The sequence below is a fragment of the Rhincodon typus genome, chromosome 23 (genome assembly GCF_021869965.1).
Source record: "Rhincodon typus isolate 14 chromosome 23, sRhiTyp1.1, whole genome shotgun sequence".
In the NCBI taxonomy this organism is placed as follows: Eukaryota; Metazoa; Chordata; class Chondrichthyes; order Orectolobiformes; family Rhincodontidae; genus Rhincodon; species Rhincodon typus.
The window spans coordinates 32,220,908-32,242,644 of NC_063354.1; the positions used below are offsets into that span (position 1 = coordinate 32,220,908).

A 21,737-nucleotide genomic window follows, 5' to 3' on the forward strand; every position below is an offset into this window, starting at 1 on the left:
AAGTGGTCAGTCAAATTATTTCTCATTGTTTGAACAACTCAAATCTATAATTTGTAGATTTACAATCCTGCTGGCAACCAGTATTTTTCAAACAGCTGAAAAAATAACACTGGGCAAGTTAAATGCATGCTTGCCAGAAGAGTTCCTGTTGCACACGAGAGAGAGTGGAACTATCACAGGTTCTAACTTTATTCACATGTAACACATTTATAGCAAAAAAGTGCAATATATCCAGCTTCAGGTTTTGACACATAGCTGAAGTGCAAAATGGAAATGTCTATGAAACCAAAAGAAGCCACATCCATTTAGATTGAAGCATATGACATTCAGTTAAATGCAAATCATTCAACTTCTTTATTGGTGTATCATTGGAAGGCTTTAGTTTGCAAATAATTTGAACTGTTATTAGAATTGAGACCTTGTGAATTCAAGTATAAAACACAACCTTTAATTCATCACTTAATATCAGGAAAAGCAAAAACGCAAACCTCTATTGTACCAGGGCAAGTCGGCTACTGCAAAGCTGTAAATGGGAGGCGAAGGATGCAGGCATCATGGATTGCATATGTGCCAACAATACAGGCAGGACAATAGAGGTGGTTTTACTTACTCAGTATGAGAAGTAAAGTCTCAAATAAAAAAAGTTGAACCTCAAAGGTCATGTCTTAGCTTTATGACTTCAACCATTTGCAAATTGTATAGGGTAAATCAAATTAGGGAGCTGCCTGAATGACTGGAGTGGAAAAACGAGAATTCTGTTTGTACGGCACTGACACCAGTACCGGGGAAAATCAGATCTATACCAATGGGATGGTGTATATCTGAATCACCCTAGGGCAGGTGTTGTCGTCAGCTGCAAAACTAGGGAAGTAGCGGGGATTTTATTGTAAATAGTGGGGCTAGGGAACAAATTTAGCAAGATGTAGTAAATCAAACAGTTGATCCAAGATCATAGAGAAAGGTATAACATGGGAAATGATAAGTAGACTTTGACAGATTCATGCTCACTGTCCCTTCCTAAGAGTCCTTGATAACAATGCATTTAAGGGGATATTTCTGAATGGACAAAATAGAGGCTTTCCAATGGGTAAGAAAAAATCCAAGGGATGGACCCACCATCAGTGGTTAAACAGAAAGATTACAAGTAATGAAGTAAAAGAAAAAACATTTAATTATGCAAAGGCTGGTGGCAGGTCATAAGAATGACAAGAATTTTTAAAAAAACCAAAAAAATTAATAAAGTGGGAGAAAATTAGAGTAGGAGAAAAACTCGCTGGAAACATAAAAACAGATAGAAAGGATTTCTTTAAATTTTAAAAGAAGAGTCAACAAAATCAGTGTTGATCCAAAAGAAACTGACATTGGAGAATTAATAATGAAAAATAAGGAAATGGCAGACAAATTGGACAGGCATTTTGTATCAGTCTTCATTGTAGGGGATACAAGTAACATCCCAGAAGCAATAACAAAGCAGAAGATGGAAGGGAGGGAGGCACTCAGCAAAATCACAATGTAGTAGTACTAAGGAAATTGTTGGAGCTGCAAACTGACAAGTTTCTAGGTCCTGATGGCCTTCGTCCTAGGATCTTAAATGAACTGGTAATTGAGATAATTAATGCCTTGGTTTTAATTTTCCAATTTGGGGATGGTCTGACTAGATTGGTAAATAGCAAATATAACTCCTTTATTCAGAAAGCAGGCAACTTTAGGGCAGTTCGCTTTACATGTCATAGGAAAAATGTTAGTAACTATTATTAAAAAAGTGACAGCAGGGAAATTGGATAAATTCAAGGCAAGTAGGCAGGGTTAATGTGATTTGGTGGAAGGAAAATCATGTTTGACAAATCTATTGGCATTCTTGAAAGAGATAACATGCTGTGAATAAAAGGGAACCAGTGGACATACTGAACTTAGATTTTGAGAAGGCATTTACGGAGATGCCACATAATGTCATTGTGCAAAATAAAATTTTGTGGTGTAAGGGTTAGAATATTTGCACGGACAGAAGATTGGCAGGCGCACAAGAAGCAGAGAACAGGCAATAAATGGATCTGTTTCAGGCTGGCAAGACGTAATGCATGTGCAACAGGGATTGGTGCAAGGACCTCAAATGTTTACAAATTGTACTAATGACCTGGATGAAGGAATGGTGGCCAATTTGCTCATGCCACAGATATGCAGGAAACTGAGTTATGAAAAAGACATAAAGGAAGCGTATAAAAAGATACAGGTTGGTGAATGGGGGTCAGCAAAAACGTGGCAAATGGGAGTACAATATGGGAAAATATGAAACTATCCATTTTAGAAGAAAGAATCAAAAAGCATATTATTTAAATGGTGAGAAATTGCAGAGCTCTACAGGGATATTGGTGTCCTCATGTATGAATTACTAAAGGTAACACAAATAATTAGGAGAGCTAATAGAACATCATTTATTACAAGAGGAATTGAATACAAAAGTCAAGTAGTTATGCTTCAGTTTTACAGGGCAGTTGTAAAATCACATCCGTGCATAGTATTGTCACCTTATTTAAGGAAGGATGTAAATGTATTGGAGACAGTTCAGAAAAGGTTTACCTGGAATGTGGGCAGAGGTTTGTTTTATAAGGAAAGGTTGGACAGGCTAGGCTTGTATCCATTGGTGTTTAGAAGAGTAAAAGGTGAGCTGATTGAAACATAAAAGGATCTTGAGAAGTCTGAACATTGTCTCTTATGGGACAGTCTAGAACTAGTGTCCATTGTTTTAAAAAAAAAAGTCAGGGGCACGCATTTAAAAGAAAGATGAGACAAAATTCTCTCTCAAAGGTTCATGAGTCTTTGGAAATCTGAAAGATGGCGCGAAGCAGTATCCTTAAATATTTTGAAGGTAGAGTTGGATTTTTCATGTTAGGCAACAGTGTGAAAGCTCATCAGGGTAGGCAGGAAAGCAGATTTGAGGTTACAATCAGATCAACTATGATACTACTATATGAAGGAGCAGGCTTGAGGAATTGAATGGTCTACTCCTGTTCCTTAGCAAATAATTACACAAGTAAATAAGTGGCAAACCTAATGATTCCAATTATACAGCAAGGAATCTGGCAGACCTTTCAATCCAGCTCCAAAGACATCTTGATAAAACACAGAGACAGTCTCAGCAATCCTCGAGATTTTTATTAAAAAGAGAAAGTTCTTTGGCTTTCCACAGACTAAAAAGTTTGAAAGACTGAAGTTTATTCAGAACTTGCCTTGTTTGAGTCATTATGCTGATACACTAATGCACATTTTCTACTTTTACAAAATAAGCAGCATTGAATAAATTAGGTATGCTCGATTTTCTCGAAGTGTTACTCTGTGTGTTTACCTGTGAAATCAAGATACTTAGCCAGTCTGTGTCACCAAGTCTTTTTACAGAGCCCTTTCAGAGAGACTAAAAATATATACATACAAAGGACAGGAATATATCAGTTCAGGTCACACGAGGTTTGATTGTCACTCCTTCAGGTTTATACTCAAGTGGACAGTGTGAATCAGCTCCAATAATAACATGACATTCGGACTACTTATGGGAGTGACTAATAGCGAACCCAAGCTAACCATAGTAGATCCAAAGCTTCTAACAAGCAATTGGATTCAGTTAGCATCGTTCTGCATTCATTCAAGTCTAACTCTAGAATCAGTGCTTTAAAAATTTGTTCATGGGATGTGGATGTCACTGGTTAAGCCAGCATGTGTTGCCCATCTCTAATTTCTCAGGCAGCAGTTAAGAATCAGCCAAATTGCTACGGGTCTGAAGTCACTTGCCAGACCAGGTAAGGGTTTCGTTCCTAAAGATTGTTAGTGAACCAGTTGGCTTTTTACAACAATCGATAATGGTTACAATTGCCATAAGGCTGGCTTTTCACATCGATTTTTATTAAATTCGAATTTCACCATCTTCCATAGTGAGTGTTGAATCCATGTCCGCAGAACTTAAGAGTGGTGTTCTTGATTACTTGTCCAGTGACATTACCACAGTGCCATTTCCTAGCCCTGCTTTGCCTAAGGCATCAAAGGGAGCCATTTGGCCCATCCACAGAGCAATGCAGTCAATGCCACTATCCTACTTGACCCCTGTAACCCAATAAACCTACTTTCTTCAAGTGTTCACGCATTTTTTTGAAATAATTGATTGTTTCCACTTACTTCATCAATATGGGCAGTAAGTTCCAAATCATTGCCTAAAAAAAATTTCTCCTCATAAATTTCCTGTGCTTCTTGCCAAAGAACTTAAACAGTGCCCATTAGTCATTGTACCATTAGTTAATGGAAATAGTTTTCCATCAGCTACATTATCAAAACCTGTCATAAGCTTGTACATCTCTAACAAATCCCTCCTTAATTTCCTTTGTTTTGAGGAAATCCACCCAAGCTTCTTCGAACAACCAATTAATATCCACTGTCCCTGAAACCTCTCTGGTGAATCTCTTAAATCCTCTGAGGAGGCAATGGCCTAGTGGTATTGTCACTGGGCCATTAATCCAGAAACCTAGATAACATTCTGGGGACCCGGGTTCAAATTCCACCATGGCAGATGGTGGAATTTGAATTAAATAAATATCTGAAATGAAGAGTGTAATGATAACCATGAATCCATTGTCGATTGTTGGAAAAGCCCATCTGGTTCCCTAACATCTTTTAGGGAAGGAAACTGCCATCCTTACCTGGTCTGGCTTACAGGAGACTCCAGACCCACAGCAATGTGGTTGACTCTTAACTGCCCTCTGGGCAATTAGAGATGGGCAATAAATGCTGCCTAGCCAGCAATGCCCTCATCTCGTGAACGAATAAAAAAAAAAGGATCCACACACATCAGGACTTGAATAAACTCCCTAGACTGATTACAGTGCAGCACTGAAGGTGTTAGATATTATTTGATGTGCCATCTTTCAAATGGGTTGTTTTACAAAGATCCTGTCTGCCTATTCAGGTTGAAGCAAGACATTCTACAGCATTATTGAAAGAGAATCAGGAAGTCTCGTTTTGTCATCTGGATTTTTGATATCTCAGGGAATCAAAGATATGGGGAAATGCTGGAAAAATGGAGCAATATAGCAAGTCAACCATGATTGTAATGAAAAGCAGAGCATGCTCAAGGTGCTAAATATTCTATTGCGGAGCGTATTTCTTTTTTTTTGTCCGTAGCATCAAAATCAACAACAGGCCATTTATCATCTTTGTTATTGTTAAGACTTTGCAGATAGCAAACTGCCTGTTGCATTGAACTATAGAACAGTGACTGGTTTCAAAAGTACATCACCAGTGGTTTAGGAATTATTAAGAACCCCTCTTCTTTCAAGCCAATATTCTTCTTAAAGATTGATTGCCTGAAGATCAGAAATAAGTATTAATGTAATTTGGCCTCGGTGATCAAGGCTACGGGCTTTCAGCAGACATAAACGCACCAGTTGTGAACAGTGATGAAACACTATGAAAATGCACATATGGTTATACCGTGAGATCAGACATAAGCACATTTTTCACATATAAATATTATCCCAAGGACAATCTGTTCCTTTCTTAAAATGACTTGGTGCATGTGTCTGTAAATCCATTTAAAATAAAAGAAAATAAAAACCTTACAGTTTATTACACTACCTGAAGTACATACACATTTGCTTATTTAAGTTCTGGCAAATTTTCAAGTTTTTAATAGTTTTCCTTGTCACTTTCATGTCAACAGCAAGGCTATAAAATCATCTTTATTCCACTGAAAAAGCATGGAAGATTTTGTTTTACTAGTTGGGATTGCCAATTTGCAAGTGCTTTTAACAAACATAATACCATAAAATGTTTCCTACCCCAAAAAGGTGGTGAAACTCACATCCTGTACTAACGTGTTCAGCTTTTGGCCTGGTTTGTGTTAAAATGAATAACTCACCTGGTTAATGGAGTTGGCAGCACAGGAAGCAAGGCCTGTTCCAAAAGTGGCGAGAAGGAAACAGCCAAGGTCAAAGGGTACAGGTGCCATTGCAAATCCAGCAGATGCAGTTGTTGCAACTAAAGCTGAAAGAAACGAGAAACAGGAAGAGAGGAAATCATTTATAATTTCAAAAAGAAGCTAGTTTTGAGAGCTTTTCTGATCGTAACTTAAGAAAGTTCTGACTTTAAAAATGTTTGGAAAAATCAACATTCTTTATGCCTTATTCTGTGACTATGTCATTTTAATGTGGCTTGTACATCTTCAATGCCCTTTCCAGATGCAGTATGAGGTTGGATTTTGAGTCGTGGTATAGAGATATTCCTATCAAAAAGATGCCACGAGTGGAGAAGTTACAGTCTGGGCAAAGCAATGCTGAATCGTTCTGTTTAAATTATATTTTAATGTATTTATAAAATCAATAAATAGATAGATGCTCTCTTTACATGTACACTTGGCACATTTGAGGGTGAAAGCGTCTAATTGTAAAGCTTGATAGTTACCTCCACAAGCCCAACCAGAAAATCACAAATAATGCTGACAATTTTCCAGCAAACACTCCAAAGCATCTATGCTGAACTAACAAAATGAATTCTAAAAAATAAAGGTGATTTAAGGCAACTAAATAGGCTTTCTATAGACCAATTTTATAAACTTCAGAAATGGTTATATGTTTGAAAACTATTATAATTAGCAACAGACATTGGCTTTGATTAAATCCCATGATTAAGGTGGAGGAAGCTCAATAGATTTTACTTCTAACTGTATTATTTTTGTCGTCTGCTATTCAAGGTGCTCAGACGTAATAACTCAAAGCAATTTTCCTTATCAACAGGCTTGCTGCAAAATCAATGACCTTTCTATCTTTCAGTGTTCAAATTCCCTCATTTAAATCAAAGCTTCTCCCTTTCATGCATGAAACAGATGCAAAATGCTCAAGAAGAATGGATCAGAATAATTTAAAGGCAATGTAATTCTGGGAAGAGGAGAGGCGGAGAACAGTCAACATTAAAGTAAAACTTAACACCTCATTGGCTAAATTCATTGATCAAAGCTCTTTCATATCTTCTTTTGCTTTGAACAAGTCCCTTAATATGGTACATCAGATGTAAGAGCTCACTCTAAAATGATAGTGGGGATATTGCTCAGAGATCCATTGCGAGTTACCTGGCTCAAGAAAGTGTCTTCATTCAATTTGGTTTAAATTACTTAAAAATTTTTTTTAAAAATATACATTATATTCATATGTGACAGATTTATAATCCTGGCATTCTGTTTTAGAATTACATATATTGTGTAACTATGTTTGTTAGAAATCACAAAATGTGACTAATGCTAACTTGCTGAGGTCATTCAGAGTGTAATTTCAGATTTAAACAGTTCATCTCCCATGATGTTACTCAGAGACTGAGAGACAGAAAATGCATAGTTTTTATAATACAGGTTTGTCAAGTTCCAACAGCAATCAATTCCAGGAAGAAAATTCCACAACAATGTTATGCTCTTCCTTTTGAAAAATCTTTCAAAAAGATCTTTCTTTTTCCCAGCCTGCCAGCTTGCTGTTTTCTCTTCAATCCAGAAAGTCTCTCCCTCTCAGGGTCAAAGAGAGACTCAGCCAGTAAGTCAAGACTGTGACAAACAAAAGCTGTCTATCTGCACATTACTACCAGCTTGCTAGGAATCATTCTGGTTTTAGATAAACCCTTGTTCCAGTCTGTTTTCTCATTGTTTTGTTAAAGCTCATCTGTCAGCAGCTCATCTTGTACCAGCTCTATCAGCAGAAACCAATCAAGGTACAGAATTAGTTCAGAAATCACACAACACCAGATTATTTGAAAACACAAGCTTCTTCAGGTGTTAGTGAGAGAGGTAGTATCAGACAGAATTTATAAGTAAAAGAGCAAAGGGTCACATCACTGATGACGATGTACCAGACAAACCTAAGATGCTGTTAAATCTTTAATCAGTTAGAAGGCTTTAATTGATTAATATATATATGTAAACCCCCGGATTCCTTTCAAGTCGCTGTCCTGTGAGAACTAAAGGTTTTATCAGTGTAAAGAAGAGGTGATGCTTTCAGTCAGACAATGCACGTTAGGTGTGAGGCCTTATTTAGAATCTGTTTGTGTTTTGGTTTGGGGTCAGACTGGTTTTATTTCTAAAGTAGGAATTTATAAAATGCCACATTGACTGATGTATCTACAAATACACTCCATAGATTCGTGTGTGTGTGTGTGTGTGTGTGTGTGTGTGTGTGTGGAGTGAGTGTGTGCGTGTGTGTGTGGAGTGAGTGTGTGCGAGAGAGGGAGGAGGAGGGAGAGAGTGTGTGCGAGAGAGGGAGGAGGAGGGAGACAGTGTGAGTGAGAGGGGGAGGGGGAGAGAGAGAGAGCGAGGGGGGGAGGGGGACGGAGACAGCGAGTGGGGGGGGGGGGGAGAGAGAGAGCGAGGGAGGGGGGGGGAGAGACTGTGTGTGTGTACGGGGGCGGGGAAGTGTTTGTGTAATTGAGTGTATGTGTATGTGAGAGAGCGTACAGTGTGATGGGGTCACCTGTACTGCGACATCAACCCAAGATCCTGGTTGAGGCCATCCTCATGGGTACCGGACTTGGCTATCAGCCTCTGCTCGGCAACTCTGCATCGATGTGTATCCTGAAATCCGCCTTGAAGGATGTTTACCCGAAGACAAGAGGTTGAATGACCTTGACCACTTTAAGTGTTCCGCCACTGGGAGGGAACAAGCCTGTCTGGCGATTGTTGTGTGGGCTTTGGCTCTAACAGCTGATAACCACACAAGATCCAGAATGTTGCTTCTATTAATTAATCCCTCTGAATATTATTTTAGTTGATAAATACGGTAATACAACAAATAGCTTCAGTTTAGAACATATTTTTTAAAAAGACAACATGTTGTATCAAGTTGGTATGAAGCATTTGGGAGAAAAATTGCACAAACTAGGCAGTCTTCCATCAGTTACTTTGGAATGCCAAAATGGTGTATGTTTGTATAAAAAGAAACAGGACTTTTCATACTTCTGAAATTGATCCCACAGTCATCTTGTACATTACAATATACGTGCAATTCTTCCCAAACCTGTGCAAGTTTCTACAATTGGTTCATCAAAATAACTGATTGCATTTATGGATAAATTAAAAAATGCTGCTGAGGTGGCATTACACAGTCAAACTTTCATACTTTGATATACAACGGTGTAGCTTTGGACAGCATTTATGGCAATACAAGTGACATCTATTGCTTCTGGCAATTTTAAACATATTGTGATAGATTTTATAATCAATGAAATTAACAGTGATCACGTTAAAACAGTAGACATCAGACAGCACTTTCTGGCATTCATACATGCTGCTTAATCGTGCAAGTACTCAAGCTGCTGTTTAAGATACTCTGTTTGTCCAAGTGAAATGAATGCAATTGCCATAAAATTACTGCACTTGCTCACTCGTTCTGAACTTGAGATGGCTGAGAAAGTTAGAACTGTGAATTTGGGACCGAGTGAGTCTTGCCAGCATGAGAAGTGATAATTACTGAACAGCATCTCTGATTTTGCAGAAGTAATTTTCCATATGGGGAACCTTAGAAGAAAATTAGTGCTTGGTGATTAAATAAAAGACTTTTGTTTTACTTGTTCTGCCTCTTTTGCATTTTATTTTGCTTTCCATACATCATTTGAATCTAATGTTTATTTTCTGCTTTATACTTTATTGTTCAAGTGCTGCAAGCATGGATTTTTCAACTTGATTCATTGTCTCCTCAATGTGTTTCTTTTCCCGCTCTCCAAAGTCCAGTAGAGGGGACTGTGCAGGATCAAACACCAGTTCAAAGCAAGTCTGTTTGCTACAGCCCAGTAAACCTTTGTGGGCAGTTGATAGTGAGCAGCATTCCTTTACTACTGGCTGCAAAATTCAGACCATTAAAAACAGCCTTTCTCATTCTCTTTTTCTGACTATATTTTAGTGTTATGTCTGTCACTATCAATATGCTAAAGGACATAATAGCAGCCTGCTTCTGTCAGTAGAAGGCAGTAGAAATTATATAAGAACAAACAATGAATCACCCTGAAAATTCTTTTCTCAATCTTACAAAATCCCTTTTGGGGAATGACAATAGCTAAACTAATTTGACCCATTATATATCTCAGCATGTTAACTGTTACTGAGTGCCAGCTTGCTGAAATTAACTTTTCTTAAAATAACTGGCTCATTTCCTCTCTTGGACTTTTGCCAATACCAGATAGCAACAAATTTCTGGTTTTCAAATATCTTGTTTTAGTACAGATTAATCACTAAATGAATTATTAAACTTCTTTCAGCAGTTGCAATTTAATATTGTTTGTTGTTGGCACATATTTACTACCAAGTTAATCAAATAAGGTAGCAGTTAATTCGTTAAAAGTAGATATCACCAAAACCATAAATTTAAGTAAAGATTACTCATTAGTTTCTAGGTTTGTAATACATACCTTCATCATGTATTCTTTTTAGCTGTTGAAATAACATTGACACAGGCACTGAAGTTCTTATGGCACATAATGTGTAACACTAAAATCCATTTTTTCTAATAAGAGTGGATTGTGGTAGGGAAGCCCTAGGTTTGCAATGGAGTTCAACCAGCTAAATCGATACATGTTGATAATACAGAGTAGTGACAAAACAAAAGAAGGACTTGCATTTATAGAGGCTGAGGGGAGAGACTTGATAGGAGTCTATGAAATTATGACATGCATAGATAGAATTGAGTCAGAATCTTTTTCCCAGAGTTGAAATGTCTCATCCGAGGGGGCATGCATTTAACGTTAGAGGGGGAAGTTCCAGGGAGACGTGAGGGGCACGCATTTTTTATACAGAGAGAGGTAGGAGTCCGGAATACACTGCCAGGAGTCATGATGGAGGCAGATACAATAAGGGCACTTAAGAGACTTTTAGCTAAGCACATGAATAATCAAGGAACAGAAGGATATGGACCAATAGTAGACAGAAGGGATTAGTTTCATTTGGCATCATGTTCGGCTCAACATCGTGGGCCAAAGGGCCCGTTCCTGTGTTGTACAGTTCAATGTTTTGTGCAGCCCAGTCACAGTACAATTACTAAACCTTGCGTTATGAGCACGTGTTCCCACATACAGCTTTCAGGTAACAACTTCAGCAGCGATTATTCCGAGTCTTAGTGTTTCCATATCAATGACTTAATATCAGTTTCTGGTGCATTTAGCTGAAGTCATTAACTCGAAATTTGCTAACCTCATCCATTGACGCTCTGCTGTTACATTCTGTAGAAAGGGGGATGAGAAGGCGCCTTCAAATTGTACAGAGCGAGTTAAGAGTTAAGGCATTTTCCCTCTGCGTTACTTATGGGCTCGTTGCAAAACACTTTAACAATGAAATTATCCGTTAAATAAAGTGCAGAAGATACAGATTAATTTAGTAGTTTTGAAACAAATGAATAAAAATGACTTGATAAACAAAAAGTCACATCATGAAACTGGCCTTTTCCATTAACATTCCTTGAACATGGGAAAATTAGTTGCTATGCTGTAATTGACATGGCCAGTGACAGAAGGGTAATTCATGAAATGTCAAACTTAGATTTGTTTTGTTCATTTGTTACAATAATTTTGCCTACAAAACTGATCTGTATAACAGGCAAGTGGAGAACAAGTCAGTTGTTTAGTTGCCACCACTGACCTTGAAAGATGTATTTCACCCCATAAATGCAGTTCTAATAGCAATTAAAGATAACAAGGTGTAGAGCTGGATGAACACAGCAGGCCAAGCAGCATCAGAGGAGCAGGAAGGCTGACGTTTCGGGCCTTGACCCTTGGCCTGCTGTTTTCATCCAGCTCTACACCTTGTTATCTCAGATTCTCCATCTGCAGTTCCTACTATCTCTAATAGCAATTAAGTTGTTTTAATGGATCCTTTTAGTTAATTATTATAAATGATAAAATAACAGAAGCACCATATACTTTGAGTGACATAATAAGCGAAACTTCTAGAACAATCCCTTTGCATTCCACTGAAATGAATTTTATGGCATACTTTGATTCAAACTACAAGTATGAATAAAAACATCAAATTATAAAATAACCAAATTAATTGCACTCAAAAGGTATAACAATCATTGTAAGTGAAACTTTTTTGATGGATCCCTGTTAAGGAAAACAGATGTTCCTTACATCCAGATGTATTGCTGAAGCAAACACAATCCAATGCAAGAAAAATAATGGGTGCTTGGACTATTATTACTGTCCAAAACAAAACAGTTTTAATTCAGGTTGCTTCCTGACTACTATTTAATATTTTAAATTGATTCAACCTTAAAAAAAATCCTCCTCTGAACAGATCATTTTCCTCACTGTTTACGAGTCCAAATATAGAAATTTAAAACGTTTGAAAGCATATTAAAATCAACGACTTAACCAGGTTACTCTTCTGTCCCCTCTCCAAGACAATGACCTACGCTGGGCTATTGGATGAGACATTAAAGCAAGACTGCATCTGTACTCGCAGGAGATGTAAATGCTGCCATAGTGAAAACAGGGGCACTCTTCTTCTGCTATTGATTTTGGCAATATCTACCTCCAAACTAACATCGCAAAACAGATTATTTGGTCATGCACTTCACTGTTATTTGTGGAACCTTGCTGTGTGTAAATCAGATGCCATATTTATGTACATTAAAACAGTGAAAACATTTCAAGTAAAATTTACTGGCTTTAAAACTACTTTGGGACATCTGAGGTCATGAATGCAGCTATATAAATACAAATCTTTCCCTTTTAACATACTGAAAATTTGATTTGTCTTATATTGCCATTGTAACTGAAACGATGCCAAAGGCAAAAAAAAATGTATTTTGAACATCGCTTACTGGGTCAACATTTGTTATTCATCTCGAAGTGCCCTGGAGATGGTGATGGTGAACTACCTTCTTGAATCTCTGCAGTCTTTGGTGTGTAGGTACACCCACAGAGCTGTTAGGAGGTGAGCCCAGGATTTAGAACCAGCAACAGTGAGGAACAGTGACATAATTCCAAGTCAGGATGATGTGTGACTTGGCGAGGAACTTTTAGGTGATGATGTTACCATGCATTTGCTGGCCTTATTCTTCTGGATGGTAGAGGTTGTGGGTTCGGAAGGTGCTGTTAAAGCAGGCTTGGTGAGTGATTGCATCTTGTAAATGTCACACACTGCCGCCACTGATGCCACTATCCGTGGGTGCTAAAGGGAGTAGATCTTGAAGGTGGTGGATGGGGTATCAATCAAGCAGGATGCTTTGTCCTGGATTTGGTCAAGCTGCTTCTGTGTTATTGGAGCTGCACTCACCCAGCTGTCACACTTAATTGAGAGGAATGTGCCAATAGTTGTGCCCTGGTGTTCCACAGGCCACAAGGAAATGTATAAAAGCTCACTGAAACTATCAAAGTGATCAATGTGTCTGACTGACTGTTATACAAGATGAAAGCAATTCACGCAAGGTGGACACAACTTTAAAAGCTGAGAAAAGAATTTCTATTTACAATTATACCCCTTCAAGGGCCTGAAATACACAAACACATATACACTTCTGTAAAAGGTGAGTTAAATTTTCTGTCTTTTGTGATGACACACTACTGTCTGTAGGCGGACACATTGTCGATTCAATGATTAAGCAAGTAGACTTTGGCCATTTTTTAAAAAACTGATAGAACTGGGGAGGCGGTAAATCAGAAATAAAAACAGAAGTTGCTGGAAAAAGTCAGTAGGTTTGGCAGCATCTGTGAAGAGAAATCAGAGTTAACATTTTGGGTCCAGTGACCATTCCTCGTTTCTGAGGAAGGGCCTCCAGACCCAAAATGTTAACTCTTAAACTTGAAGGGAGACTTACAGGTGGTGTTACTCTGAGAGCCTACACCTCTTATTCTTCTGGGTGACAGAGGTCAATAATTTAGATAGTACTGTCCAAGAAACATTTTGAGTAATTGCAAGGCACTTCATTGGTCGTACGTACTGTCATAACTGTGCATTGGTGGTGGAGAAACTAAATGTTTGCTTCTCTGTCCTTTTCAGATGCTGCCAGACCTGCTGAGTTTGGTCATTTTTTGTTTGAGTTCTCTCTTTTAAGCTTTTCCATTTTTCACAGAATCGTATAATCTCTAAGTGCAGATAGAGGCCATTTGGCCCATCAAGTCTGCACCAACCCTCTGATTAGCATCTACCCAGATCTGCTCCCCTCCTCAACCACTCACTCTATTCCCATAACTCTGCATTTACCATGGCTAATTCAGCTAGCCTTCATATCCCTGGAAACTACAGGGGGAATTTAACAGCCAATTCAGTTAACCCACACATCTTTGTATTGTGGGCGAAAACCAGAGCACCCAGCAGAAACTCATACAGACACAGGAAGAACATGCAGACTCCACACAGACAGTCATCCAAGGCTGGAACAGAACCCAGGTACCTGGCACTGTTTGGCAGTGGTGCGAACAACTGTGTCATGGTGCCGCTTTGTATTGCTTTTTTCCCTCCACACATAGAGAGAGGGGAAGAGATAGTTGCTTCCTGCTTCAGGCCCTATATATTTCTCTCCACTCCCTCCTGGTGTTACAGCTTTTTGACATTCAGCAGTACAACCAGAGGGCAGCTGTCAGGCAGTATTTCCTTAACGACAAACTTTCGCTGCTGCTCAGACTTGAATTCTTCCTCTTTCTGCTTCAAATAACAACACTGCATCACACAGTTCAAAAAATATACAATTGATTTTTAAGTTTCAAAATTCTCCTGGTATTTCAGTTACAGCAGTCCAACCTCTATTTTAGTTTATAGTCCCTGAAGAGAAAAATGTCGCCTTTTAAACACAGGGAAGAATTTCCAACCCAATCTTGATTGGAGCCTTACAGATGGTGGACAGGCTTTTGGGGATAGGAGATGAGTTACTCATCGCAGAATTGTCAACATCTGATCTAGTTATATATCCAGTATTTATATGGCTGGTCTGTCTCAATTTCATCGTGGTAACCACCAGACTGTTGATAGTGATGGTATTATGTATCAGAGTGTCCTTGAACATCAAATTTGATTCTCTCTTGTTTAAGATGATCGTGTGGTGTGAATGTTACTTGTTAAGTATTCACTCAAGCCTGGATATTGTCCAGGTATTGCTGCATATGGATTCAGATTGCTTCCATGTCTAAGGAGTCCAAGTACTGAATGTGCAGAACGTTGTGTAATCATCAGTGAACATCCCCATTTCTGGCCTTACCTTGGAGGGAAGGTCATTGAGAAAGCAGCTGAAGATGGTTGGACTGAGAACACTACATGGAAGAATTCATGGAAATACATGCAATTCTTACATGAATTGTCTACTATGTTAGAAAATCCATGTTTAAATCATAGAAGGGAGAAGTAGTAGCCTTCAAAAACTATACTGATAAAGAAATCTTTGAGAATTTCTTCAGAGCACTCTGAGCATTAAAAGGCACAGTAAGTGCAAGCTATTTTGTTTTTTAAAAAGACTCATTTCATGTCGTGTGCATTTGCTATATCAGTGAGCAATGTTGCAGAACACCCTTGTTTTCCAGTTATAGAAGAGTCACAAAGGTTAATCCAACAGTAACAGCAAGGCTTCATGTTCTCCGGAGCAAATTCTGGAAAGATTTGGAACCATAGAAGGTGATTGGCAAAGCTCTGAAACACTGGGAAGGCCGTTTCATCCAAACACTTACTGATAACAAATATGAGCTATCCCATACAAAACAGTGTGGGATGATGCAGTTTATTTCATGCAACACCATGTTCCTTTTCATCGTCAATATTTATGTTTCCAGAATGTCAGAGTAACAGATAATTTTATTTTTGTTTCAGCAACAACCATGTATTTTAAAATTGAGAGGTGAGTGAGCACAACTCTCTGATCTCTACCCACATGGTTATGCTAAAACATGAAACTCTTAATACAGTGGCAACATTGTAGCCTCGACTTCTCTGTAATTTGACACAGCCTTTAATGATAAATACCATATAATGAAAGACTAGTGCAGTCATAAAAGCATACTCTGCAACATTTAATGGCCTAAACTAGTTCTTGTTCTTACAGAAAGAATCCCCAAAATAAAAATGCACTCCAGGAAAGTTATAAAAACACAAATCAAAACAGATAGCAAAACTGTATTCTTTAGAAACTGGGTGGATCAGAAAAGACAGAGGTTGGCAAAGGGAAAAACTCATTTGACTTATTTTAGTAACAGTTTAATCCATAATACAGGCAGCACCTTTCAAAATCTTTTTTTTAATTCATGGGATGTGGGCATCGCTGACTAGATCAGCATTTATTGCCCATCCCTAATTGCTCAGAGGGCACTTTAAGAGTCAACCTCATTGCTATGGGTCTGGAGTCACATGTAGGCCAGACCAGGTAAGGATGGCAGTTTCCTTCCACAAAGGACATTCGTGAATGAGATGGGTTTTTCCAACAATCGAAAATGGATTCACGGTCATCATTAGGCTCTCAATTCCAGATTCTTATTGAATTCCAATTCCACCATCTGTCATGGCAGGATGCAAGCCCGGGTCTTTGAAACTGGGTCTCTGGATTAGCAGTCCAGCAATAATACCACAGGGCCATCACCTCTCCTTCCATTACACTATTTAAGCAAAGATCAAAATATTCAATCTGTAATCATTCTTCTTTAGCAGTCCCTCAACACAGTGGATGACTTTATTCCACTCTGGAGTTGAAGGTCCTCGGCTGACAACACTTCAATTCTGGATCTGCAACATCGTGCCACTTTTGGGGCAGCTGACATTTGAAGAGATAGGTAGGTGGAATGTTCAGATTTCCACACTTCCCTGACCTCCCTTATGCTTGGCTTCCACCTGAAACGGTTAGAAATGTTCGAGATAGTTGGCAACTTCTTTGGTTTCAGGGGTCTAGGACAAGGGATTCCCATGAGTTGGTGCAGATACTGCATTTTTCAGGAAGGCTTTGAGGACATACTTGAGACATTTTGTACCAACCTGGTAACTGCTTGCCACGTTAGAACTCAGAGTAGGGGACTTGTTTTGGAATCTTGTGTCAGACATGTGGACAATGTGGTCTGTCCAATGTGGCTGATAAGCAATAATCAGTACCTCAGTGCTGGGGATATTGGCCCGAGAGAGAGAACATTGACATTGGATACCTACCCCGTGAGGGGATTTGCAGGACTTTGCAGCGACATTGGTGGTAATATTTCTCTACGGATTGGAGACATCTGGTGTACATTGTCCACATCTCTGGTGCATACAATAAGGTCAGATTAACGCTACTGTCTGTAGGTTTTTTTTTAAAATTCATTCATGGCATGTGGGCGTCACTGGTTAAGCCAGCAATTATTGTCCATCCCTAATTGCTCAGAAGGCAGTTAAGAGTCAACCACATTGCTGTGGGTCTGGAGGCACATGTAGGTTGGGCCAAGTAAAGATGGCAGTTTCCTCCCCCAAAGGACATTAATGAACCAGACAGGTTTTTCTGATTATCATCAATAGATTCATGGAATCATAAGTAGACTCTTTAATTCCATACTTTTTTAAAATTGAATGCACCAGCAGCCTATAGGTTCCCAGCTGTAAGATGGGCCTTTTTAACTTCATGGTGTTGAAAAGCTTCTGAATAAAAGACCATTAAAGGCAAGCATTCACAAAGCTCCAGCAAGACAGGAACTTATGCACAAAGAGAGCAGATATAAATGAGTTCTTCCTTGACAGATTTTCTGAATAGGTCACCAGGCATTTTTGTGGCCCTTGCAGGTATCAAGCAAAATTAAAGTTTACAACAGAAGCTGGTCTGGATGTATTCAAAATACACTGTTTCTTAGCTAATATGGTACTAGATATTACCACATAACCTAGACTGACACTTCAATTTGATACTGAATGTGCTATACTGTTGCAGGCACCACATTTCAGATTAGGTACTCAAATAAAGCCTTTGTCTGGCTGTGTAGCTAAGTATAGAAGTTTCCACGGCACAGTACAAAGACACGACCCTGAACAGAATTTCACCCCTTTAACAAAAAAAACATAACTGGTCATTTACCTTGTGCTTGGTTTCACTAAGTGTTAATGTTACATTGGCAATTGACTACACTTCTAAAGTAATTCACCCAATGTGAAATACATTGAAATGTGTTGAGAATGTAATAAGGGTTTATAAAATAAGCATGTCAGAAAAGATCAGCAGTTTACCACGCTACACATATTATTTTGCTCCGTTATACCTGCAGGCCTTGGCATATTTCTGGTTTCTCAAACTCTACATCACCAGTGAGTCCAATGTAGAGATTAGCTATTTGTTACACAGATATCAGTAGCTAATATGCAAGATCAGATAGCACTACCAATACTTATATTCGATTAATTCTTGTTTGGCCTTATGCCTCCAAATTAAACATGTTGAACCGCTGCTCCATAGTAAAGATAATCTGGTGTAAAGCAGATAACTCCTCTCATTTACACCTCAGGCAGAATAATGCCCACTTCACCAACTATGATTTGGGAATGGGCGGGTGGAGGTGGAACGGTCAATATATGTACCATCAACCTACCATCCCTGCCAAACACTCTGTCATGCTTCCACAATGGGATTCCTTTCACTTTGTTTTAATTTCAATTTTTGCCTCTCCATTCCTACCAAGCCAGACAAAAGGCTGGCACTGACTTGAAGTATTTGTTAAACTTTTATGAAGTTTTCCATGTGGCCAGTTAATACTGGATTTCACCTAAACAAATTCTGTAAGCACTCAAGTAAGCTAGATTCCAAGGCTGCACAGGAAACTGAAGAATTATTTTTAAAAAGGCTGACTAGAAAAAATGCAGGCGGTCAGTAATCTGTACTTCTGGCTAGATTTGGACTGGAAATTAGTCACTCTTTACTTAACTCTGCTGTAAATTTTAAAATATCAATAATGCTTATATTCTGGCAGGTGAAATGTTTGTACTGCAGGTTTTGGGTCTGCACAAAGAGATCTCTCACCTCTGTGCTTTATTGCCCTTGGTAAGTCTAATACCAGTTTTGCGTTGCTAACTGTGCAAATCTACTTTGCACTAATGAAGTAGCGGCAGTACAAATGCAGTCTCAAGGGACTGAAATCAGTTTCACTCTAACAGTGTTCCTCACAGAATGGGACAAAAAAGCACATGCTATACGGTACCTGTGAGTTTTATTTTAGACAGTCTCGCATAGATCCCTGGTAGATCTGATAGTTGCACTTTCATCTCTTTCCACTGCTTTGCTTCCTTGATGCCTTGGGCAGTGTCTTTATCGTCAGCCATTGCTGTCTTCTCTGTCATGTTGTCGTCTTCAAGACTGGATGGATACGACGTAATAGCAGGAATTTGTTGTACTGATCGGATGACCGCTTCATCATTGGCAATAGATTGTTTCTCTGGAAAAGGTGATGCTGATGGTGCAGCTTTGGGTTTTGCATGTTGGTACAGTCCTTTATCAATTTTGGTTACATACTACAAGAGAAAGAAATGATAGTGCTTCTTAGTTTAAGCACCCAAACATCTTTCAGTGTTTTTATGCTTATATATTAGAAAAAGAATGTGTGAAACAAATTTATAGTGATTGTTTTTAAGTGCTAGTTGACTTTTCAGATTGAAATCATGTCCTATTCAATCTGAATTGCTATCTGGTATTTACCTTGCAACATGATCCCTACTGACATTGAGTTTAGATTGTTCTTAATAATTTACTTTTGAATAAGGGAATATGTAAAATGCTGATGAAGCAAATTGGATGTTGCATTCAACATTATAATTTTCCCTACCTCTGAATTAGGTGGCCGGGGGGTTCAAATCCCAGCTGTTCCAGAGATGTGTATTAGCATACTGAACAGGTTGATTGGAAAACATTAACATCCAATGGACTTCTGTTAAATTTCACTTTTGAAACACAGTCTAATATTATTAAACACAACAGTGCTGCATTTACTGTATGTCATGGTCTTCTTGAATCTTTGTGGAATCTTCTAGGAAACCAGAGCTGAGGAGAAGTGCAGATATTCAAAGTGGCTAATTTTACTGGCTGCACATTAATAAACAACATCCACTGCTCTGCCATCATCAATCTTTTTGGTAACTTCCTCAAAAACTCAAGCAAGTTTGTGAGACATGATTTTCCTCGCACAAAACCATGCTGACTATCCCTAATCAATTTTTGCCTCTCTACATGTCCATAAATCGCATCTTTTATAATCACCTCCAACAATTTACCCACAATCAAAGTCAAACTCACAGGTCTATAGCTCCCTGGTTTCTCCTTACAACCTTTCTTAAACAAAGGTACAACATTAGCCACCCTCCAATCATCAGGCATCTCACTTGTTGTTATAGATAATGTTAATATTTCTGCAAGGGTTCTTGTAATTTCCTCCCTTACTTCCCACAACCTTCTGGGATACATTAGATCAGGTCCCAGACATTTATCCACCTTTATATTCTCCAAGGCCTCCTGAACCTCCTTTTCGGTAATGTGCATTGTTTGTAAAACACATTTTATTTCTCTGCATTCTCTAGACTCCATTTTTTTCTCCACGGTAAAAACTGATGTGGAATATTCATTTATTATCTCTCTCATCTCCTGGGATTCAACACAAAGATGACATCCATGATCTTTAAGAGGCCCTACCCTCTCTCTAGTTACCCTCTTGCTCGTGATGTATTGTAGAATCTCTTTGGATTATCCTTCACCTTCCCTGACAATGCTATCGCATATCCCCTCTCTGCCTTCCTTAAGAATGCTCCTACACTCTCCACATTAAGAGATTCAATTGAACCAAGTTGTCTACATCTAAAGTAAGATTCTCTTTTATTCTTGACTAGAACCTCTATCTTTATTCATCCATTGTTCCTTAATCTTACCAGTCTTACCCTTCACTCTATCAGGAACAAAACGCCACTGACCTCTCATCATCACACTCTTGAATGCCTCCCACTTGTCAGACGTCCTTTTACCTACGAACAGTCTACTCCAATCAACTTTTGAAAGTTATTCTTTTGGCCATCATCAGCAAAATTGCCAACTTAGTGTTAATCAGTGCTGAATCATACATAATTACATCCATTGTGAACCTGATTACCAATACACATACTTATTCCATGTAGAATCTTTACATCTAGTAAACAACAAATCTTTCCACATTTATTTTACATTGACTCCTTGAATCCTGGTTTTAAATCCAAAGTGCTGTATGCAAATTTACACAGACACCATTCCCTGAACAAATCTACATTTCAATAATGTAAGTATCGAAAAAAACTGAGCAACAATGGACTGTGGAGTAATACATTTCAGATCAAAACAGAGAATTTCAAGTTCAAAAGCAATTTAAACTCCAACTTGTCAAACATCGTATTCCAAAATTATTTATTTCCTTTGTGTTCTTTAAACAGTCAATTTCAATTCAAATTTCACACGTGGACTGATGAACAGCGTTAAAAACAAATTTTCCAACTTTTACATTTTTGTGAATTGTTAACTATTTTGCTTCATGCTAACAATGAATTGATTGCTGTATGCAGAAGCAAATTGCACACAAGTTTGCAAATTGCCTACTTTTGTCGACAGTTAATAAAAATGTGAAATCAAGCATTAACTTTCTTGGCAATGTGATAATATGTCTGTTAGGGTTGGGCTGCACTCAAAATATTCTTCCGTGTTTCCTTTCGTAAAATATGACTGGCAAACAAAACACAATATGTCAGACTGAAATTATACAATAGAATTGCATAACCATCTGTATAAATGAGACACACAAAG

General features: G+C 38.4%; 1 protein-coding gene across 1 annotated transcript in view; it reads right to left on the reverse strand.

Annotated features, from left to right (window-relative positions):
• Positions 1-21,737, reverse strand: part of LOC109927178 (protoheme IX farnesyltransferase, mitochondrial) — a 117,666-nt gene that overhangs the window by 90,222 nt on the left and 5,707 nt on the right. The window contains exons 2-3 of the mRNA XM_048611125.1: positions 19,126-19,435; positions 5,900-6,024 (exon numbers count right to left, since the gene is read on the reverse strand). Coding sequence (XP_048467082.1) covers positions 5,900-6,024; positions 19,126-19,435 — 435 coding nt within the window. The remainder of the gene's footprint in view (positions 1-5,899; positions 6,025-19,125; positions 19,436-21,737) is intronic.